Source organism: Narcine bancroftii, chromosome 3 (genome assembly GCF_036971445.1).
Source record: "Narcine bancroftii isolate sNarBan1 chromosome 3, sNarBan1.hap1, whole genome shotgun sequence".
Taxonomy (NCBI): Eukaryota; Metazoa; Chordata; class Chondrichthyes; order Torpediniformes; family Narcinidae; genus Narcine; species Narcine bancroftii.
In genome coordinates, this window is record NC_091471.1 from 252,710,606 (window position 1) to 252,735,910 (window position 25,305).

General features: G+C 42.1%; 1 protein-coding gene across 2 annotated transcripts in view; it reads left to right on the forward strand.

The window, feature by feature from the left end:
- Nucleotides 1–261: 261 nt before the first annotated feature.
- Nucleotides 262–25,305, forward strand: part of LOC138758549 (hepatic lectin-like) — a 30,299-nt gene continuing 5,255 nt past the window's right edge. Inside the window, exons 1-7 of one of the 2 annotated variants that reach the window (XM_069927638.1) lie at nucleotides 269–490; nucleotides 1,165–1,284; nucleotides 8,519–8,593; nucleotides 15,751–15,810; nucleotides 17,127–17,186; nucleotides 18,623–18,774; nucleotides 21,494–21,603. In XM_069927638.1, the coding sequence (XP_069783739.1) occupies nucleotides 409–490; nucleotides 1,165–1,284; nucleotides 8,519–8,593; nucleotides 15,751–15,810; nucleotides 17,127–17,186; nucleotides 18,623–18,774; nucleotides 21,494–21,603 (659 nt within the window). In that variant the 5' untranslated portion in view covers nucleotides 269–408. Of the gene's footprint in view, nucleotides 491–1,164; nucleotides 1,285–8,518; nucleotides 8,594–15,750; nucleotides 15,811–17,126; nucleotides 17,187–18,622; nucleotides 18,775–21,493; nucleotides 21,604–25,305 lie in introns of both variants that reach the window. The other variant, XM_069927640.1, reaches the window with a different exon arrangement.

The window sequence follows — 25,305 nt, forward strand, 5'->3', positions numbered from 1 at the left end:
AAACAAAATATTTCAGTAACAATTGGGTCTCGAGTTGTGGTTCTAAATCTTCCCTTCCCACTCAAGTACCACTTTAAGTAGTTCCTTTCCAATCACAGAGCACTTATGGCATAGGGATTGCTTAAGGTGGAATGTGGAATAAAATTAAAATGTTGTGCACCCCTGTCCTACACCCAACAACAGAAATCCCTTTCACAGTATAACTGACTGACCCTTTCCGGCCCTTTGGCAGAAAAGGAAACAGCACTTTTAGCCCACAAAGCAGAAGTGGTCACATTTCATAGAATTCAAGAAATAATTGTGAGTTTTTCCACAGAGCAACAAAATTAGGATGTAAGGGAGTGTGAAATGACACTTTCGTATAATAGACTTTTTCTTGCAAAACCAAAATAGTTCCCCGTTTAGAATATGGAGCTGACGGAAGATTATGAAAACCTCCGCAAGTTTCGCCTTGATGGAGATGGGCATCGCCCGCAGAAGAGGAATCCAGGTATCGCTGGTGAACCAAAGTTTTACCGTACTGATGCAGAGCCTCAATGCGAAACATTGACTGTCTCTATTCTTACATCAGCTAAGTTCCTTTGGCAGTTTGTTATATGCCAGTTCCACTGAATGAGCTGGAAGTCGTTATGTTTTTAGGTGAAGTGACAAGATGTCAGTCAGGATGCTCAATGGTGGATGGGAAAATGTTGATGAGAAAGGGGAGATTAATAGCGAATATCATTTGTTCTTCCTCCCTGAAGTAAAAACACACAGAAATGCTCGATGAACTCAGTCAGTCTCGCAGCGTCCAGAGGAGGTAAAGAAGAAAGGGTGGGAATATATCTTCACCTCCAATGGACAATGCGAGACCCTCTGACTTTCCCCAACATTTACTGCGTGTTTCTAATACAATCACTGTGTCTGCAGACTTTCGTATTTCACTCCCTCTTTCTAGCTGATACTTTGGATCTGCTCTATGTAATTTGCTGCAACCCCTACATGAATCAGTTTGATATTTGTTCTGCTTTGGGGAAGGATCCTATGTTTTGGACAGTTTAACGTTCTAGCGTTAACAACAACAAAAAGCTCCCTTGCACTTTTGCCACCTCCAAACTAATTTTGCAGACTTTTCCCTGGTCGATTCCATCTATGATTTCAATGATAAATTTCTTGCACTTTCAGAACGAGAAGTTGGACTTGCAGAACTGGACCAAGGGAAGCTCTCACCCCGGGTCCTCTACACTGCCCTGGGACTCTGCATCCTGCTGTCAGTTCTGACTCTCATCATTGCAGTCATACTGAGTAAGTTTAAAAGCTAAACTTGTTTGCAATATCAATTTTAAAATTAAACCTGAAGATCGTGGAAACACTCCGCAGGTCAGACAGAAATAGTCCTCACATTCTGGTCTCTTCTACATCGGAGAGACTGAGCACAGAATGGGAGATCACTTTGTTGAGCACCTCATCATGGATCTCCCAGTGGCCACCTATTTCAATTCCCCATCACATTCCCTTACTGACATGTCTGTCCAGGGACTCATGCACTGCTAGTCTGAGACCACCTGCAAATTGAAGGTCCAACACCCCATTTTCTGTATGGGCACCCTCCAAATAGATGGCATTAACATTGCCTCCTCCAGTTTCCATTAAACACCACCATCTTCTTCTTTCCCCTGTCAACCTTCCTCCAGTTTGCTCTCTCTTTTTCTCTCTCTCTCTTGCTTTTTCTCTCTGACTCTTTTTACAGAGCCAAATTCAATTCCCACCTCTCCCCTTATCAGATCCAATTAACCCAGTCAGTGTTCGTCTTTACTCTGATGCCTCCTGTTCTCTGCTTAGACCTTGAAGAAGAGCTCAGGCCCGAATGATTCAGGAACATAGGTATTCCTATTTACTTATTTATTTGTACTTTGTGTTCACCAAACACCAATATCATGGGTTACATTAATTCACTGGAGAAGGGGAATGAATGGTGGTGTAATGACAGCACTGCTGCTGGTGCAGACCCAGGCAAAGTGGTGAGCGGAGACACAGCACTCCCCTGCAAGGTCCAACTGCCCAGTTAAGTTGCCTATGTCTCATACAGTCTTAAAACAGCTCAAATCCTGCCACCACAATTTCTGAGACCAAGAAGGAAGTGCCTGTGTTCGGCAGTGGCGTCAAGGGGGTTGACGACTTTGGGAAACAGAGGACTGGGGCAGAGCAGGACGAGACAACACCACCCATTTGAAAAGGAGAGTGAAGGAGTCAACTCGATGGGACTGTGACCATGACAGCAGTGCAGTGAAAGGCTCAGAGGCCGAAGAACACACAAATGGCAGGTGTGCCAGAGTATATAGAGAATATAGACATGTTTTTACAAATAAAATGGGAAAGGTTTGATAGAGTAGGTCACATACAAACACTTTAAAACAGATCATATTTAAAACACTGGATGACTGCACGATAGTGGACGTATTTGGCTCCAGAGCTTTTGCAAGAGATTTTGAAGAGTGCTCAAGAAACTTCACTAATGGATTGTTGATGGAAAAGGCAACAAATGAAAGAGCATTCCGGAGCTGCTGCTGTCTGGAAGAGAACTTGCTGTTCTGAGAGGGTCATGTGGTTTTGCAAGCTGTGAGTCAAACAGGCTTTCTCTCAGAGAGAGAGAGAGAGAGAGAGAGAGAGAGAGAGAGAGAGAGAGAGAGAGAGAGACACACACACACACACAGATCACTTGTACAGTGTAACAGCCAGCAGACAGTAGCTGGGACTGGAACAGGACAAGCTGGCAAGCTTATTGAAAGCCTAGTTGTGAGATGTCCTGGTCAAAGCCCTTGTGTTTCATGCAAGAGGAGAGGACTGGCTGTCTAATGTTTTCCTTGGAATAAGGGAAACAAAAAAGAACTCTGTGGTGACCCGAAAGAAAGAGGTTTTCATCTGGAGAGCCTTGAAAGGGAAAGTTTCATCAGCAAGGCACTGACGTGGCTGATTAAAAAGGAACAACAAATCTCTCTCTGAAAACTGACAAGAACCCTCCTGAGTAGTAACCATTTGCCTTACAAGCACCAAAGCCTAGTGACATGTATAAATATTCTGTGCAGAGTATAAGAATTGCCTTCAAGCAGTGAACTTGGAGGAATGAGAAGTGAGAATTGGACTGTGAACCGATGAACTTTTCTGAACTTAAACAAGCATTACATACACATGCGCTTAGAATTAGAATGGGGTTAAGTTAGGTTAAGTAAGTCAATAGAGACAAGTTAAAGTTTGATTTTATTTTCATGTTTAAAGATAATTAAAAGCAACTTTTGTTTAAGTAACCATTTGTCTTGGTGAAAAATGCTGGGTTTTGGGGTCCTCTGGACTCATGACATTCGATTTGAAAATTGGAGTTTTTGTGATTTATTAGTTAATTAGGTTCTTTTCAAGCTAAATTAAAGCTTGTGTGAAAACAGCAGCAAAAGATGATGATAGAGTTTTGTTACAACCATCAGCTGCAGAGCAAGAGAAAAGAGGAACTGATGGTTATTTCTAAGGCATTAAAGCTGACTGCAGTCAAGCATTGGCTGAGGAAAATACAAATACAGAGGATTATAGTAAAATATTATAGAGGTGAGGGAAAATTTGTTGAGAAAGACAGAAATTTTTCAAGAGGATAAATCTGTTGAGTTGCAATTGGAGTTGGAGAAATTGAGGGTGGAAGAAGAAAGAGTAAAAGGGAAGGTTGAAGAGGAAAGAAAGAAACGTAATTTTGATTTGCAGACACAACAATATAAGGCAAACCAAGCTGAAAAAGACAAAGGATAAATGAGGCAGAGGAAAATGAAAAACAAAGAAAATATGACTTGGAAAAGATTGAAAGGGTCAGGCAGTTTGAATTAGAGAAGTTAAAAATTGAAATGGAGGGAGGTAAGAGAATTGAGGCTGTAGCTCCTGGGGAGGGGTTTTTGGCTGGTAGAGAGGTAAATCTAATTCTTCCTTTTGATGAAGGAGATATAGATATCTATTTTCAGCTGTTTGAAAAGGTTGCTGAGAGCTCAAGATGCCAAAATAAAAATGGCCTCTTATGTTCCAAAGTGTATTGAAAGGAAAAGCACAAATTGCATCCTCTAGTTTAACACATAGCAAGTTGCAAATTATGATACTGTTAAACAAGCAGTATTGAAAGCTTATGAGTTGGTTCCTGAAGGAAATAGACCAAAATTTAGCAGTTTGGTGAAAACATGGAATCAATCTTATATGGATTTTGCTCTGAAAAAATGTTTTGACCGTTGTTGCATCTCAAAAGGAATAAATAATAATTTTGACAGATTGTGAGAATTGATCTTAATTGAGGAAGTTAAAAGGTGTGTTCCAAATGAGATTAAATTATACCTGGATGACAGAGGTGTGGCGATGTGGCCACAAATGGCTAGATTAGCGGATGAATTTTCTCTAATTCACAAAATTACATTTGAGAATAGTAGGCCTTTTCAGAGAGTTGATGTGGAACAGATTAATAAGCCCATTCAGAAGGTTAGTGCGGAACAGAATAGTAAACCTGAAATTAAGTCTGGAGAGAATGTTAAGAAAAAAGATGAAGGTAAGGTGGGAAAGTTCAGAACTTCTGGATTTGTATGTCATTTTTGTAAGAAACCTGGTCATGTGATTGCAAATTGTCTAGTATTGAAAAAGAGACAAGAAAAGGAAGTTTTACCAGAAGCATGTATTTGGACAGTTGGATTTAAGGAGAGCAGATTTTGCAAACCTGCTAAGGATGTCATGGATGCTTTCAAACCTTTTGTGTCAGAGGGCTTGGTTTCAGTAAAGGAAGGAGAATCCCAGGTACCAGTTAAATTCTTAGAGATACCGCTCAATTGCTGTTGTTGGAAAGTGTTTTAACTCTGGATCAATGGACTGACACAAGGGAGACAATTTTAATTAAAGATGTTGGAGGTGAAGTAGAGTCAATATCTCTTTGCAACATTGTGCTGAATTCAGAATTAGTTCAAAGACCACAGTTATGGATCATGAGATTATGGAAAGAGAATCTTGTGAGGGTAACCTTAAATCAACCATTGTTCCTGTGCGTCTGTCTAACTCAGCAATGTTTGACAATTTGGAGGCTGTTAGGCCACTTGAACTCACAAGTGCAGATGCAGTTAAAAGAATTAATTTTGAAATATACAAATTTGTTCCCTGATGTTCCAAAAAGGATATCAGTGATTTATCATGACATGGATGTAGGAGAAGTAAGACCAATAAACCAACACCCATAGAATAAACATTCAGAAAGTAAAATCATGATTCAGGAGATGGAATATATGTTATGAAATAATATTATTAAACCTTCTAACTCAGATCAGAGTTCTCCTTGTATTCTGGTACCGAAACTCGATGGAACTGTTAAGTTCTGTACAGATTACAGGAAGGTTAATTCAGTAACTAAAACAGATCCTGTTCTGAGAATTGATAAAATTGGCAGAACTAAATATCTTAGTAAGTTGGATTTGTTGAAGGGTTACTGGTGTGTGCCTTTAACTGAGAGAGGAAAGAATATTTCGGATTTTGTAACTCCATCCAATTTATATGAGTATAATGTGTTACCTTTTGGCATGAAATATGCCCCTGAAACATTCCAAGGGATGATTAATTGGGTAATCCAAAGGTTAACACATACAGATGCTTATATTGATGACTTGCTCACAAAAAGTGACACATGGGAAGAACATGTAAGGGAATTGAACAAATTTTTTTCAAGATTATCCAAAGCAAACTTAACAGTTAATTTAGTGAAAAATCAATTTGCAGATGCCACCGTAATATATTTGGGTCATGTAAACTGGTCATGGCAAATTACATCTATTGAAGTTAAGTTGAATGCAATTTCTGAGTTTCTTATTTCCAATGGAAAGAAAGCAGTGAGAAGTTTTTTTAGGAATGGCAGGGTATTATAGAAAATTTTGCAGAATTCTGCTGAGGTTGCTCTTCCTTTAACCAATCATTTGGAGAAAGGGGAGAAATTTGTGTGGACTAAAGTTTGTCAGAGAGCTTTAGAAAATTTAAAGGAGATGCTATGCCTTTTCCCTGTGTTAAAATCTCCTGATTTTTGACTAACCATTGTCTTTAACAGTGGATCCCAATGCAAAAACATAATGAAATTGACCATCCAGTTGCCTACTTTTCAAAAAATTTCAATGTTCATCAATGTAACTATTCCACTATTGAAAAAGATCTGTTGTCTATCATATTTGCTCTGCAGAAATTTGATGTATATCTCGGTATCTCCCATGAACCTTTTGTGAAATTCACTGACCAAAATGCTCTTGTGTTTTTGAATAAAATGAGGAATAAAAACAGGATTGTTAAACTGGAGTTTAATATTACAAGAATATAATCTGCAAATTAATCATATCAGAGGTACAAATAATGTGATAGCAGATTGTTTGTCAAGATGTTAAAATTGATCATGTATAAAAATAGTCTCAACATTGAGTTACTTTATTATAATGTGTTATATATTGTTCATTGTTATATCTTTAGTGATTTTAAGGACAGTTTGGTGATAACTGAATTTTAACTCAAGAGTTACAATTCCTTTAAAGGGGGAAAGTGTGACAGAGTATATAGAGAATATTGATATGTTTTTGGGAGATAGATTGGGAAAGGATTGTTATGTAAGTCACATAAAACACTTTAAAACAGATCTTATTAAAAATACTGGAGCTCTGTCCCATGGTAGAGCTTTTGCAAGACCTTTTGAAGAGTGCTCAAGAGACTTTACTAATGGATTGTTGTTTGCAAATGGCCACAGATGAAAGAGTATGTCGGAGCTAGTGCTGACTCGAAGAGAACTTGCTGTTCTGAGAGGATCATGTGGTTTTTCAAGCAGAGAGAATCAAACAGGCTTTCTCTCAGAGAGTGGGAGAGAGAGAGAGACACACACACACACACACACAGAGATCATTTGTACAGTGCTACAGCCAGCAGACAGCAGCTGGGTCTGGAATAGGATAAGCTGGCAAGCTTGTGGAAATCCCAGTTGTGAGCCGGCCTGGTCAAAGCCATTGTGGATCACGCATGAGGAGAGGAATGGCTGCCTAATATTTCCCCTGGAATAAGAGAAACAAAAAGAAACTCTATGGTGACTTGAAAGAGAGAGTTTGTCATCTGGAGAGCCTTGAAGGGGCAAGTTTCATCAGCAAGACACTGAAGGGACTGATGAAAAAGGAACAACAAATCTCTCTCTGAAAACCAATAAGCATCTTCATGAGTGGTAACCATTTATCTTTCAAGCACCAAAGCCTGGTGAACTTTATAAATGTTAAATTCTGTGCACAGTATAAGAATTGTCTCCAACCAGTGAACCTGGAGGAATGAGAAGTGAGAATTGACTGAACCAAATAACTTTTCTGAACTTTAACACACATTACATACACATGCACTTAGAATTAGAATGGGCTTAAGTAAGTCAATAGAGATAAGTTAAAGTTTGATTGTATTTTCATCTTTAAAGATAATTAAAGCAATTTTTGTTTAAGTAACCATTTATCTTGGTGAATAACTATTGCTGCTGGGATTTGTGGTCCTCTGGGTGACTCAAGGTGAAGCGCTGTTGGTGATTGTGGTCAAGGGACTAATGCCAGGCTGCGAACAATCTACAGGACCAGAATGTTGAGCCAGAGGATCACTGAAGTCTCCCTCTCCCCTATCGACGTGATCTACCTGGACTGGTGTCTGAAGAGGACACACAGAATCTTTCAGGACCTCTTCCACTCCACACACAACATCTTTCAACTGCACCTGTCAGGGAAGATATACAGGTGTATCAGAGCCAGTACCACCAGGCTGAGGAACAGCTTCTTCCCACCGACGGTGAGAATGCTGAACAATCAAAGTAACTGCTCACACAGATTGTCTGATACTTTCCTATTTACAAAGCAATATTTTTAAATTTATTTGTACGCATAAATACCCACATATGTATTTTTTGTCTATATGCATGTTGTGTCTGGTTATGTGTCTGTGTGATTTGCACCGAGGACCAGAGAGCTCTTTTTTGTCAGTTGGTACTGGTACAATCAGATGACAATAAACTTGACTTGGTGAGAAATGCATTCATTCCCAAACTTTGATCTAACTATACAGCTGTAATATAATCTGTCTACTCATATCATGGCCTTGGCTAATGGTGAGCAAAGGGCCATGGGATATCAGAATCGTGATATGAGAGGGTAGTGAGGGCTTTGGAGGCTTCCTGATCATGTTGGAGGTTTGGATCTGGAGTTCAGATTGTGGATTGTTTGGTCTAAAGTCTGTGCAGTTGCAGAGGCTACGGGGATGCTGGAGGCCAATCCGTGGACACTCGATTACTCTGGGTAGACCTCCTTATGCTTCTCTTTCTCTGACTGAATGGGGTGCTGGGCAATTTCTGCTGATGGAGAATCTTTGCCTTAGAGCAGATGTAAATTAATTTCATGTAATATTATACTTGTTTTATTGCACAACAATAAAGGAATCTTGAATCTGAAATTGTGCCCATGGGATGAGAGTGAAAGTCTTCTTTCCATTTCAGTGATGCAGATGTGGAGCGAAACAAAGAGGTTGGATGCTGGTTTCCAGGAAGAACTTTCCAATTGGAAGAGTAAAAGTAAGTGTGAAACCCAACATTATGTTTCCAATTCTCCTGCTCCCTGGATGTTCAGGTTCCCCAATCATTCTCTAATCTCTCACCCTGTGTGGCACTGTTGGCGTATCGGTAAAGGCAACACCTTTACAGCACCAGCGACCGGGACCAGGGTTAGAAACCTGTGCTGTCTGTAAGGAGTATGTACATTCTCCCCGTGTCTGCGTGGGTTCCTCCAGGGGCTCAATTTCCTCCCACCGTTCAAAACATAACTGGGTGTGTAGGGTAATTGGGTGTAATTGGATTGAATGGGTTAATGGGCCAAAAGGGCCTGTTACTGTGCTGTATGTCAAAGAAAATAATAAATTTTCCACCGTCTGGGAGCTGTTTCATTTTCAATATTTTTATTGAATTTAATTGGATAGTACATCAGTAAAAACCTTTAGTCAAAGGAAATATATAAAAGGAATGCACAGAAAAAAATAACAGTGGTTTAAGGAACATAAAACTATTATTTATAAACTCAATAACAACAGTCAAACAGGAAAAACTGTAGCAAACTCTTAAACAATTGCACCAGGTGGCTAATTGAAAAAGATAAAAATGTAACTATTACACTATATAACTACATAACCATATAACAATTACAGTACAGAAACAGGCCATCTCGCCCCTCTAGATTGCACTGATTTAAGTGAACTCCACTAGTTCCACCTACCCGCTCCCTGTCCATAACCTTCCAAATCCCTCACATCCATACACTTATTCAACCTTCTTGTAAATGACATAATTGACCCTGCTGCAACCACAACTTCCAGAAGGTCATTCCACTCAGCCACCACTCTCTGAATGAAGACATTTCCCTTCATGTTAGTTCTAAACTTTTCCCCCCCTAACAACATATGACTCCTCGTTCCAATCTCACCTACCCTGAAGGGGAAGAGCCTATTCACATTTACTCTGTATATCCCCCTCATAATTTTAAATACCTCTATCAAATCCCCCCTCAACCTTCTACGCTCCAATGAATAAAGACCCAGGCTACTCAATCTTTCTTTGTATTTGAAATACTGCAATCCAGGCAACATTTTAGTAAATCTTCTCTGCACCCGCTCTACCTTATTGATACCCTTCCTATAATTTGGGGGCAAAACTGCACGCAGAATTCCAAATTTGGCCTCACCAATGCCTTGAACAGTCTCAACATCACCTCCCAGCTCCTATATTCTATGCTTTGATTTATAAAGGCCAGCACACCAAAAGCCTTCTTTACCATCCTATCTACATGAGAGTCCACTTTCAAAGAATGATGAACTGTTATTCCTAGATCTTTCTGTTCCTCTGCATTCCACAATGCCCTCCCCTTCACTACTTATGTCCTGTTTTGATTATTCTTCCCAAAATGAAGCACTTTACACTCCATCTGCCATCTTACAGCTCTCTCTTCTAAGCAGTCCAAATTCTTCTGCAGTCCCTGAAAGCCCCCTATTTTTTGTATTGTCCACATATTTACCAACCCAATTAACCACTCCATCATCCAAATCATTAATTTAAATGACAAACAACAGTGACTCAACACCGATCCCTGAGGAACACTGCTCATCATTAGCCTCCATTCTGACAGATAGTTATTTACCATGACTCTCTGGCATCTATTTTGTAGCCACCGTTGAACCCATAGGACTATCTCAACATTAATACCTAGCGCCAAACCATCCTCGCCAAACTTCCATGTGGAACCTTATCCAGGGCCTTACTGAAATCTATATATACTACATCTACTGCTCTACCCTCATTGACCTTCTAAGTCACCTCCTCAAAAAATTCAACCCGATTTGTCATACATAACCTTCTCTTGCGTGAAGGTTGGGTGTCCCTGATCAGTCACTGCCCCTCTATATACTTATACATATTATCTCTCAGAATACTTTCCATTAGTTTACCATCTACCATCGTCAAACTTACTAGCCGACAATTGATGGGCCTATACCACAATTTCTACCCCCTTCCCTTCTGCAGTTATCTGTTAAGTACATATAATTTCACTCTTCTTCTTCTTTTCTTTGGCTTGGCTTCGCGGACGAAGATTTATGGAGGGGTAAATGTCCACGTCAGCGGCAGGCTCGTTTGTGGCTGACAAGTCCGATGCGGGACAGGCAGACACGGTTGCAGCGGTTGCAGGGGAAAATTGGTTGGTTGGGGTTGGGTGTTGGGTTTTTCCTCCTTTGTCTTTTGTCAGTGAGGTGGGCTCTGCGGTCTTCTTCAAAGGAGGTTGCTGCCCGCCGAACTGTGAGGCGCCAAGATGCAAGGTTTGAGGCGATATCAGCCCACTGGTGGTGGTCAATGTGGCAGGCACCAAGAGATTTCTTTAGGCAGTCCTTGTACCTCTTCTTTGGTGCACCTCTGTCACGGTGGCCAGTGGAGAGCTCGCCATATAACACGATCTTGGGAAGGCGATGGTCCTCCATTCTGGAGACGTGACCTACCCAGCACAGTTGGATCTTCAGCAGCGTGGATTCGATGCTGTCGGCCTCTGCCATCTCGAGTACTTCGATGTTAGGGATGAAGTCGCTCCAATGAATGTTGAGGATGGAGCGGAGACAACGCTGTTGGTAGCGTTCTAGGAGCCGTAGGTGATGCCGGTAGAGGACCCATGATTCGGAGCCGAACAGGAGTGTGGGTATGACAATGGCTCTGTATACGCTAATCTTTGTGAGGTTTTTCAGTTGGTTGTTTTTCCAGACTCTTTTGTGTAGTCTTCCAAAGACGCTATTTGCCTTGGCGAGTCTGTTGTCTATCTCGTTGTCGATTCTTGCATCCGATGAAATGGTGCAGCCGAGATAGGTGAACTGGTTGACCGTTTTGAGTATTGTGTGCCCCATGGAGATGTGGGGGGGGGGGGGCTGGTAGTCATGGTGGGGAGCTGGCTGATGGAGGACCTCAGTTTTCCTCAGGCTGACTTCAAGGCCAAACATTTTGGCAGTTTCTGAAAAACAGGACGTCAAGCGCTGAAGAGCTGGCTCTGAACGAGCAACTAAAGCGGCATCATCTGCAAAGAGTAGTTCACGGACAAGTTGCTCTTGTGTCTTGGTGTGAGCTTGCAGGTGCCTCAGATTGAAGAGACTGCCATCCGTGCGGTACCGGATGTAAACAGCGTCTTCATTGTTGAGGTCTTTCATGGCTTGGTTCAGCATCATGCTGAAAAAGATTGAAAAGAGGGTTGATGCGAGAACGAAGCCTTGCTTCACGCCATTGTTAATGGAGAAGGGTTCAGAGAGTTCATTGCTGTATCTGACCTGACCTTGTTGGTTTTCGTGCAGTTGGATAACCATGTTGAGGAACTTTGGGGGGATCCGAGGCGCTCTAGTATTTGCCAAAGCCCTTTCCTGCTCATGGTGTCGAAGGCAAGCAAGATACAAGTGATACTATATATTATGAAAGTAATTGATAGAAGGACCCCATAAATTTAGAAATTTTAAATCCATTACAATAGAAAATTTGATTTTTTTTTCCATCATATCAGATAGCCATTGACAATGTGAAGGAGGGTCAGCATTTTTCCCTCTCATCAATATTGAAAGTCTAGCAACAAGGGAGACAAAAGAGAGGACTTGGCATTGAGACATAGTTCAATTCAAATCAGTTGTTTTAGTTAATCTAAAAAGGGTGATTATAGGATTAGGTATCAGATTCACATTGAGAATTAAGATAAGGTACAAAAGATCTTCCCAAAAAATGAAAGGGAGGAATAAAACCAAAACAAATGTAACAAAGTACTGTTAGGAGCCCAGAGGACCCCAAAACCCAGCAGCAATATATATTCACTAAGACAAATGGTTACTTAAACAAAAGTTGCTTTTAATTATCTTTAAACATGAAAACAGAATGACGCTTTAAATTATCACTATTGATTTAACTAACCTAACTTAACCCCCTTCTAATTCTCAGCGCACATGTATGTAATGTGTGTGTAAACTGAGAAACATTCTTTGATTCACAGTCCAATCACACTTCTCATTCCTTGAAGTTCACTGGTTTCAGGCAATTCTTATACTGTGCAAAGAATTTAAAATGTATAAAGTTCACCAGGATTTGGTGCTTGAAAGGTAAATGGTTACCACTCAGGAAGGTTCTTGTTCATTTTAAGAGAGATTTGTTGTACGCTGGACATCCACAACTATTCCTTTTTTAAATCAGCCACTTCAGTGTCTTGTTGATGAACCTTACCCCCCACAGGTTTCTCCAGATGATAAACTCTTTCTTTTAGATCGCCAGAGAGTGCCTTTTTGTTTCTCTTATTCCAAGTTAAATATTAGACAGCTAGTCCTCTCCTCTTGCATAAACCACAAGGGCTTTAACCAGGCTGAACTAATCACTCACAACCCATCACCCGTCTTCTACATGGGGTTTTCCCCAAGCTAGCCAGCTTGTCCTGTTCCATTTCCAGCTGCTGCTGCTGACTGTAACACTGTGGAACTGATCTCTGTCTCCCTCTCTGTCTCTCTATTACACACACACACACCCACACAAAGCCTGTTTTACTCTCTCTGCTTGCAAAACCACATGACCCTCTTAGAACAGACATCTGCAGCTCTGACAAGTTTTTTCATCTGCTGCTGCTGTGTGTGTGTGTGTGTGTGTGTGTGTGTGTGTGTGTGTGTGTGTGTGTGTGTGTGTGTGTGTGTGTGTGAGAGAGAGAGAGAGAGAGAGAGAGAGAGAGAGAGACAGACAGACAGACAGACAGACAGACAGACAGATCAGTTCTTCAGTTTTACATTCAGCAGCAACAACTAGAACAGGTCAAGCCTGGTCAAAGCCCTTGTGGTTCATGCAAGAGGAGAGGACTGGCTGTCTAATGTTTCACTCGAAATAGGAGAAACAAAAAGGCATTTTGTGGTGACCTGAAAGAAAGAGGTTATCATCTGGAGAACCTTGAAGGGGCAAGTTTTATTTGCAAGACACTGAAGTGGCTGATTAAAAAAGGAATTATTTGTGGGTGTCAGCTTACAAGAAATCTCTCTCTGAAAACCAACAAGAACATTTCTGAGCAGTAACCATTTAACTTTCAACCACCTAAACCTGGTGAACTTTATAAATCTTAAATTCAGTGCACAGTATAAGAATTGCCTGCAATCAGTGAACTTGGAGGAATGGATTGAATATTTCTGACCTTGCACACAAATTACCTACTCATGAGCTGAGAATTGGAAGGTGGTTAAGTCAGGTTAAGTTGGTCAATAGTGATAAGTTTAAGTCTGATTCTATTTTCATGTTTAAAGATAATTGAAAGAGATTGGACGATAAGAGGAGAGGTCAGATCAATCCTTACTCTTTTTGGGAATAAGTGAAAGTGAGGCTTCCTTAAAAGAAACAGGTGATTTTCCAACAGCAAAGGATAAAGAGAGAACTGGGCCGGGATCTTCGCCAGATTGTGAAGAGTTCATTATTGCAATAATATCTTCAGATAAGAGAGGCTTTTGCAATCATAACTGGTCTTCTGAAGAAAGCTTCATTTATCTCTACATGCTCAGTCGTGATAACCCCATTATCTTCATGAATTTCTGAAATAAGTTGCTTTGCAGTATAATCATTCAATTGTCGAGAGAGGAATGTTCCAGCTTTATCACTGTGGGTGTAAAATTTGATTTGCTCTGTAAAAGTTTACTTTGAATAGGATAAGTAAGTGGCAAATCAAGCTTAGTTCTGCTTAAGTTTGACCCTTTTATTATAAAGCCCAGGTTTCAAAACTGCAGTGTTCTGCTATTCTACAAGCTCCAATTGTTCGGCACATTCATCTCCCTCTAAATTAGCTTTTTGATATTAGCCATAAATGAAATATTTTGACCTCTAATATAAGCTTTAAAAGATTCACATGCTACCAAACCAGAAACATCCAAAGATTAATTTTTTTTTCAAAAAAGAAGCAATTTGGTTTTACATCAATTTCAAAAAAATGCACACAAACACATGGTTCTGGGCCATTGAAAGGGTTGATATTTGGGGCGTTCCATTTCTATCGTCTCTGCCCCTGAGAGATGGGAGAATACTCCTGAGGTGGATACGATGAAGGGGTTTGTGGAGGTGGAGTAGAAACAATGTAGCTCGAAGGGGTAGTGGTCCAAATACAACTCAAACTGTATCCTGAACACGCACATACAGGTATGTGCACACACATGCTCACATGCAAGTGCGCACACAAACACACCCCTCCACACACACACGCACACATCCACTACCCTTACACAAACACAGCCCACAAACAAACATATAGACATACAAAAATACACACACCATTAAACACACACACACCTCTACACACATGCACACACCACATACACACACTCACACTCTGCACACACACATAAACATGCTCACATCTACACACACACACGTGCAAGTGCACACATGCACATACGCTCATGCACATGTGCATGCCAGCACACACACATACACAAGCTTGTACACACACACACAATGTAGAACCACACGTGCACACATGCAAATGCACACTCGCAAACATGCACATACACACATATGCAGTTACTCTCTATCTCTCTTACACATACACACACACCCTTACACACACATTCACACAAACCCCAACTCAAACACACACACACCTATACACACATCCCTAGACACAGACACGCATGCACACAAACATCTACATACACACACCTACACACACACCCCTACATACACATTCATGCACATGCCCTACATACATCCCCTACACACACCCCTTTTCAGACACATGCATGCACATACACACACACCTTCATACCTACACACACTTCCACATCTACACACACTCACCTACACACCCTTATACACACATCCCTACACACACACACCCACACACAAGCCTACACATGCACACACACACACGCACACCTACACATGCACATACCCCTACACACAGACACACACCCATACATACAGGCATACCCATACACTCACATACCCATACATACACGCATGCCCATACACCCACATACCCATACACACACATCCATACACACATACACAAAAGCACAAATTTGAAGCCATGTGTTGTACCAGTCGATTACATTTAAATCACTGATGCGATGGTGAGTAACAGTTCAGTCTCAGAGTGAATTTCGGGTCATAGTGGGAAATACCTAATGCTCTCTCATATATTTCCCCTCTTTCATTTCCAGACCGTGAGGTAAACAACACGATCATGGAACTTCAGTCTGAAATTTCACACCTGTGGTCGAGTAAGTTTATTGACGATCAGCTCCTTTCACCTCCATCGTGAACACTATCAGACTGGTGACAATGAGAGGAGTTGCTTGTGAATTCAGCCCAGAAATTATCCCTAGTTCTGGGCCATTGAAAGGATTGATAGTTTGGGTGTTCCATTTCTATCGTCTCTGCTCCTGAGAGATGGGAGAATTCTCCTGGGTTGGATACGATGAAGGGGTTTGTGGAGGGTGGGGTAGAAACAATATTGCTCGAAGGGATAGGGCTCCAAATACAACTCAAACTGTATCCTGAACACGCACATACAGGTATGTGCACACACATGCTCACATGCAAGTGCGCACACAAACACACCCCTCCACACACACACGCACACATCCACTACCCTTACACACACACAGCCCACAAACAAACATATAGACATACAAAAATACACACACCATTAAACACACACACCTCTACACACATGCACACACCACATACACACACTCACACTCTGCACACACACATAAACATGCTCACATCTACACACACACACACGTGCAAGTGCACACATGCACATACGCACATGCACATGTGCATGCCAGCACACACACATACACAAGCTTGTACACACACACACAATGTAGAACCACATGTGCACACATGCAAATGCACACTCGCAAACATGCACATACACATATGCAGTCACTCTCTATCTCTCTTACACATACACACACACCCTTACACACACATTCACACAAACCCCAACTCAAACACACACACACACCTATACACACATCCCTAGACACAGACACGCATGCACACAAACATCTACATACACACACCTACACACACACCCCTACATACACATTCATGCACATGCCCTACATACACCCCCTACACACACCCCTTTTCAGACACATGCATGCACATACACACACACCTTCATACCTACACACACTTCCACATCTACACACACTCACCTACACACCCTTATACACACATCCCTACACACACACACCCACACACAAGCCTACACATGCACACACACACACGCACACCTACACATGCACATACCCCTACACACAGACACACACCCATACATACAGGCATACCCATACACTCACATACCCATACATACACGCATGCCCATACACCCACATACCCATACACACACATCCATACACACATACACAAAAGCACAAATTTGAAGCCATGTGTTGTACCAGTCGATTACATTTAAATCACTGATGCGATGGTGAGTAACAGTTCAGTCTCAGAGTGAATTTCGGGTCATAGTGGGAAATACCTAATGCTCTCTCATATATTTCCCCTCTTTCATTTCCAGACCGTGAGGTAAACAACACGATCATGGAACTTCAGTCTGAAATTTCACACCTGTGGTCGAGTAAGTTTATTGACGATCAGCTCCTTTCACCTCCATCGTGAACACTATCAGACTGGTGACAATGAGAGGAGTTGCTTGTGAATTCAGCCCAGAAATTATCCCTAGTTCTGGGCCATTGAAAGGATTGATAGTTTGGGTGTTCCATTTCTATCGTCTCTGCTCCTGAGAGATGGGAGAATTCTCCTGGGTTGGATACGATGAAGGGGTTTGTGGAGGGTGGGGTAGAAACAATATTGCTCGAAGGGATAGGGCTCCAAATACAACTCAAACTGTATCCTGAAAATGCACACACAAGTATGTGCACACACATGCTCACATGCAAGTGCGCACACAAACACACCCCTCCAAACATACGCATGCACACAGCCACTACCCTTACACACACACAGCCCATAAACACACATATAGACATACAAAAATACACACACCCTTAAACACACCTCTATACACTTGCACACACCCCCTACACAAACATGCTCATATCTACACACACCTACATACACACTTACACACACACCCACCTGCACACACACACACCTACCTCCACACACACTCATGCATACGTACACCTACTGATACACACACATACCCATACACACACACAGAGGCGCACACACACAAACACAAGCACACACGCAGACACAGGCACAGACACATGAAAGTGAGCACACACAATCACATGCACACCCCCCCACAAACCTATGCACACATACAAGGAGGGGGAAAGGACTGGGCTTCAGTGAGGGCAAAGTGATCACTTGGATCTGCTTGGGGCTGGGTGTCACACTGTGAGAGTAAATGGCTCCAGCGATCCCAGTGGTGTATTCAATATGAGGGGAGTTTGAAGAGTGAGGCCTTCCCTTGGGTCGAGACCCACACAAACAGAATTTTTTTTGCCAACAGCATGTCACAAAATGTGTTCTTTTGCGGCAGCTTTACAGGAGCAAAATCTGCTATAAATTACATTTTAAAAAATAAATAAGACGAAGTGAGGAAGTGTCTGTGGTTCATTATCTGTTCAAAAATCAGATGGTGGTGGAGAAGTTATGTCTATGCTGTTTGTCTTCAGGCTCCTGTACATTCTTCCTGATGATAGCAGTGAGAAGAGGCCTTGATGATAGAGGCTGCTTTCTTGAGGCACCACCTTTTGTCCTTGATGGAGTGAAAATTGATGCCCATGATGGTGCTGGCTGAGTTTACATCCCTCTGTAGCCTTTTCCTGTCCTGTATATTGGCATGACCGTACCAGACAGTGTTTCAACCATCAGAATGCTCTCCGCGGTACAGCTGTAGATATTAATGTATGCAACATGAGGACGTCGTGATCAAGGTTGCTCTGCGCAATAACATGTGGTTCATGCAAACTCTGCATGAGGAAGGGGAAACGTGAGGATTGTAATTCACAAGTTGTTCCTGACATTTCAATTTCTTCTCAGACCTGTCCCTTGTTCAGTCTATCAGTCAATGGAAACTCTTCAAACAAAGCCTTTATTATTTTGCAACAAACAAGATAACTTGGGATAAAGCTCAAGAAATCTGTGCCTTCATGGGAGCCAAACTTGTCGTCATTAAAAGTGGAGACGTGAAGGTAGGAGGCATTTGATCATTATAGTCACTGATATTTCTGTCTCATTCTGTGCAGTTGTTTCTTCTATGTTGTAAATAATAAACAGAAATTAATGGAGACGGACTCCTCCGGGCAGGGAGAAGGGCGTGGAGGTGTTTACATCAGAGGACGTGACATGATACTCATCCTTTTTTACTCTTCTCAGTTGTAAGAGTGGTGACTCTTCGCTCATCTTTGAATTGCTCGTAAAGATCGTTGGTAAAAAAGGGAACCTGAATGTAGGTGAATCTGTTTGGGAGGCACCTCCTTGCTGGATCCAATGGTTAGAGCCCAGATTTAGCTCCCAGAGATTCATAGCTTCATTCAGCATGGAAACAGCCCCTTCCTCACGTCAATGTTGAGCAAGATACCCCGTCCACACTAGATCCACCTGCCTGGGTTTGGCCCATGTCCGTCAAAACCCTTGCTATCCATGTATTCGTCCAAACATTGCAATAGTACTTCAACCATCTCCTTTCCTTTCACCCATTCCATACACCCTCCGGCTCTGTGTAAAAAAGTTACATTTCACTAAATTCATGTTAAATCTCTCCTTCCTCAGTTACAAGAATAAATTTAAATTTTTTGTAATATTTAATTTTATTTTAAATTTAGGCATACAGCCATTTTGAACCGAGTCCATGCCACCCAATTTACACCCAATCAACCTATATCCTCGGTACATTTAGAAAGGTGGGAGTTAACCAGAGCCCTCAGGGAAAACCCATGCAGACACGGGGAGAGCGTACCAACTTCATACAGACAGCGCCGGATTCGAACCCCTGTCGCTGGTGCTGAAATAGCATTGCGTTCACCGCAACGCTAACTGTGGCACTACTCTAACTGTTCCACAGTTCTATGTGTGAACAGTGGACTGGTTAGAATCACAACCACTTGCTCCGAAGAATATTTGGCCTGATCATTTACTGCTGACAGAGTTTGTGGCCCCACTTGAAAGGCAGCAGAGTATTGAGTCTGGGCCACATGTGCCAAATTGCCTGATGGTACGTGAGCGCAGGCCAGGGCTGAGCCTGGGATTTGAGTGTACGAAGAATGAAAGGGTTAGTACAGGAATGAAAGGGTTAATCTATGAGGAACGATTGTTGGCTCTTGGATCGTTCTTGTTGGAGGAGAGAAGGATGAAGTGAGTCCTCAGCATTTCGAATGCTGAAAGGCCTAGATGGAGTGGATGTGGGAAGGATGTTTGCCATGGTAGGGGACTCCAGGACAAGAGGGCATCACTTCAGAATAAAAGATTTCAGATTTATTGTCAGAGTACATACATGACATTCATGTACAACTCTGAGATTCCTTTTTCCGGTGGGTGCAAAAAATAAACTGTACATAGAGTAAAGATGAAAACAAATAAAAGAACTGTAAACAGATATCAAATGTAAACAAACAGTCTGTGCAACTCAGGGAGAGCAAAGAAAATCGCACAAGTAAGAGTTATTGAATGAGTCTCTGATTGAGTTTATTGTTGGGGAGTCTGATGTTGGAGGGGTAGCAGCTGTTCCCGAACCTGATGGGCAAAGACCTCTTTCCTGAAAGGGTATCAATTTGAAATAGAGATGTGGAAACATTTCTTTGGTCAGAGGGTTGTGAGTCTTTGGAACTTGTTGCCACAGGCAGTTGTACAAGCGAGGTCGTAAGGTGTATTTAAGACAGAGGTATTTGAATAGTCAGGGCATCAAGGATTACAGGGAGAAAACTGAGGAGTGGGGCTGAGTGGGAGGATGGATCAGTTCATGATTACAATGGCGGAGCAGACTCACTGGGCCGATGGGCCTTCTGTTGCTCCTATCTCTTGTGATGTTGTGTGTGTTCACAATGAGAAGAAGCAGGATCTGGAGGAAGGATGGTAATTGGTTACTCCATCACCTGTGGCTCTTTCCATTTGGCCCTCTGGAGGTATTGTCGATTGGGAACAGTACGTATTAATTATTTCATATCAAAGAAAGACCAAATCACCGAATATCGGTGCTGGGAAGGCCATTCAATCCCTTCAGGCTTACACCACGTGATGCTGGGAGTTCAGAAATCGATCCCTGGTTTCTCTCCACACTCTCACGTCTTTTGTGAAGCTTGGTGCAATAAATAACCCCTTTAGGGCCACATGTTGCTGGGCTGATGCGTTGCACGACGAACCATTCATTTGGTCACCAACTCCGTGATACACATTCAGAATCAGAATTTACAGTCATGAACGTGTGGCAAAAAAGACGTTGTTTTGCAGCAGCGCGATTGTGGATCGCAGATCCAAAATTTCTACATGTCCAGAAATACAAGATTGTAAAAAAAAGGAATAAATTAGTGCAACAGAAGAGAAAAAGTGAGGTCGTGTCTGTGGGTCATTGTCCATTCAAAAATCTGATGGAGGGGAAGAAGCTGTTTTGTACCATTTGGTGTTTGTCTTGAGGCTCTACTCCCTTCCTGATGGTAGCAGTGAGAAGTAACCTGGGTGGTGAGGGTCCTTGATCGCCTCTTGTAGATGTCCTTAATGGAGTGATGGCGCTGTCTGAGTTTACAACTCTCTGTCGTCTTCTGTCCTGTCCTGTTCATTGGCACCTCCATACCAGAGAGTAATGGAACCAGTCAGAATGCTCTCCGCGGTACCCCTGTAGAAATTTTAAAGAGTCTTTGATGACAACAAATCTCCTCAAACTCCTCACCAAGTATCACACTGTTATTTTCCCTATAGGAATATATTCGAGGGAATATAAAGTGTGAACACTGGATTGGACTCAGTGACGCTGCTGAAGAAGGAAATTGGCATTGGGTGGATGGGACTAAGCTTGACCCAAATGTTATGTGAGTTTTCTTTTTACATCCCTTAGTGAGGATCTCTTACTTGTTGTCCTCCAGCTGTCCTCCTGTATTTCGGAGTTCTGTGCTGCAGTTCAGGATTCAAGATTCCTTTTATTGCCACATAATAATACCAAGAAATAACATTACATGGAATGGCAAACAAAGAGTCACTATGAGCATTGATCAGCGCCCCTATCCAGAGGAGAAAGAGAAGCAACAGAGCATCCCTTCAGAGACACTGAGTGTCTATGGATTTGTCTCTGATTCTCCTGCAGCCTCTGTAGCCCCACAGACCCCTGTTCAATCCATCATCATCCCAACTCCTATACATTATACTTTGATTTATGAAGGCCAAAATGCCAAAAGTTCTCTTTACAGCCCTATCCACATGTGATTCTGCTATCAGGGAATTATGTTCAGTATCTGTATTCCCAGATTCCTGTTTTCCTATACTCAAGTCAAGTCATCACCTTTATTTATCGTTCATACCATGCTTGCACGATAAAGACGAGATAGCGTTTCTCCATGACCAAGGAGCATATTTGCATAAATATGTTAGAATTAAAGTTAAACACATTGAAATATAGAAATATTAAGACATAAACAGTAACAGTCCACAATATACTATCCACATATGTTCTGGGATTTCAGGAGCCTGATGGCTGTTGCCCAATCTAGACAAAAGGGCCTGGGTGGCTCACCACCTCCTACCAGATGGCAGAAGGGATAAGAGTTTACGGGAGGGGTGTGTGGAGCCCTTCACAATGTTTATTGCCTTTCACCGTCATTGAGTGTAATAGGTCCTTTATGGTGGGAAGAGAGCCCCCAATGATCTTTCCATTGACTTCACTATCCTCTGCAGGGTCTTGCAGTCCGTGGAAGTACAGCTTCCAACCAGGCAGTGATGCAGTTGCACAGGATGCTCTCGATACATCCTCTGTAGAATGTAGTGAGGATGGAGGGTGGGAGATGGATTCTCTTCAGCCTTTGCAGGAAGTGGAGGCACTGCTGGCCTTTCTTGACTATAGAACTGGTGTTAAGGGACCAGGTAAGATTCTCTCAGTGGAAATCCACAGTGAGATGAGATGAGACTCACCAGTCCATATCCTTGGTTTGTCCTTCCAAAATCTCACACTTGTCTGCATTAAATTCCATCTGACATTTTTCGTCCATTTTTCCATCTGGTCCAGATACCTCTGCAGGCTTTGAAAACTTTTTTTTGCTGTCCATAATGTTTCCAGTCTTCGTGTCATTTGCAAACTTGCTGATCCAATTTACCACATTATCATCCAGATCATTGATAGAGATGACAGATAACAATGGTACCAGCACCGATCCCTGAGGCAGACATTAATCACAGGCCTCCAGACTGAGAACCAATCATGCACCACTTTTCTCTGGCTTCTCCTCTCCAGCCAATGTCAAATCCAGTTCATTACTTCATCATGAATAGCTGGCGTCTGAACCTTCCTGACTAACCTTCCATGTGGGACCTTGTTAAAGTCTATGTGGACAACTTCCACAGCCTTTATTTTATTAACTTTCCTGTTTACCTCCTCAAAAAATTCTATAAGATTGGTTTGAAACGACCTACCGTGTACAAAGCCATGTTGACTAATCAGTCATGGTTGTCCAAATAATTGTATATCCAATCTCTTCAAACATCTTCCAATAATTTACCTACTACTGATGTTAGCCTCCACTGGTCTATAATTTCCAGGGTTAATTTTGATGCCATTTTTTCTGAACATTTGCTATCCTCAACCCTCTGTCACCACACCCCTGGCCAAGGATATTTTAAATATTTCTGCCAGAGTTCCTGCAATTTCTAGACTAGCTCCATCAAATGAGGTCACTGTCAGGCCCTGGGCATTTATCAATGATTATTTGCTTTAAGGCAGCAAGCACTTCCTCCTCTTTAATCTGTGTAGGTTCCATGACCTCACTGCTTGTTTTCCCTACTTCCCACGACTCAGAGCCTGTTTCCTGAGTGAAGACAGATGAAAAAAAACTCAAGATCTCCCGCCTCTCTTTTTGCTCCAATGCAAAGCCGACCACTCTGATCTTCAAGGGGACCAATTTTGTCCCTTAATATACACAGGACTTTCCTCACATTATTTCCACATTCCTTTCTTGAGGTTATCTTGCATTTTTTATACTCTTCAAGTAGCTCATTTGCTCCATGTTGCCTATACCTGCTATATACCTCTCTCTTCTTCCAAACCACATCCCCATTAACCCTGGAAAACCAAGGTTCTCAATGCCTGCTAACCTTGACTTTAATCCTGATGGGAACAGAGAAACCCTGTACTCTAAAATTTCACCTTTGAAGATCTTCCACTTTCTTCGAACATCCTTTCCGGAAAACAACTTATCCCAATCCACATATTCTCGATCCTTTCTTATTTCCTCAAAATTGGCCTTTCTCCAATTTGGAATCTAAACCCAAATCCCAAACCCATCCTTCTCCATATTTAACTTGAAATTAATGGCATTAGGATCACTGGACCCAAAATGTTCCCCAACACATATTTCTGTCATCTGTTCTGTCTCGTTCCCTAAAAGATGTAGGATTACACTCTCTCTAGTTGGTACCTCGATAGGTTGATTTCCTGAACACATGTGTCAAAGTCCAAATCATCCAGCTCTTTAACATCTTGAAAGACCCAGTCAATATGTGGAAAACTAAAATCTCCTATTATCGATACAGTTGGTGTAGAGATTAGTGCAATGCCTTTACCGCGCCAGTGATCAGGCCCAGGTTCAAATCCCGCACATTCTGTAAGGTGCTTGTATGCTTTCCCTGTCCCTGAGTAGGTTTTCCCCAGGGGCTCCAGTTTCCTCCCACCCTTCCAAACATACGGGGAGTGTAGATTAATTGGATGTAAATTGGGCGCCATGGATTTGTGGGCCAGAATGGCTTGTTACAAGGCTATATGTCTAAATTTAAATGAGAATTTAATCCCACCCTTGTGTTTCCTGCAGCTCTCTGCTATCTCTCTACAGATTCCTTCCTCCAATTCTATAATACAACCCATGAGTGTGGAGTGTGGTCATACCTTACCTGTTCCTCAGCTCCACCAATGAAGCATCAGTAGATGAGCCCACTGCTCTGTCCTGCCTGAGCACAGCTGTGATATTTTCCCTGACAAGCAATGCCAATGCTCCTCCTTCCATCTACTCCCCCTACCTCCCACCACCCCCCCATCCCCCACCCCCAGTTCTATCGCATCTAAAGCAACTGAAACCTGGAACATTGAGCTTCCAGCCTTGCCCCTCCTGCAACCAAGTTTCACTAATGGCCACAACATCATAATTCCACAAGCCAATCCATGCTCTAAGCTCTCCTGCCTTTCCCATAATCCTCCTTGCATTGAAATAGATGCACCTGAGAACATTTTCACCACCTGCAACACATTAACTTCTAATGGTGCATGTAAATTTCACATAATCTTTTCCCTCTTCCACTCCTCTAACTGCTCTGGCACTTTGGTTCCCATCCTCTGCAGATCTAGATTAAGCTTATCTGAGTAGCACTAGTACATCTTCCTACAAGGATATAAGTCTCCCTTCATTTCAGGTGCAATCAGGAACAGGTCCCACCTTCCCTGGAAGAGAGGCCAATGACCCAGAGACCTGAAGCCCTCTCTCCTGCACCATTTAGTCATGTATTAAGCTGTATTAACCTCATTAGAACTTGGGATG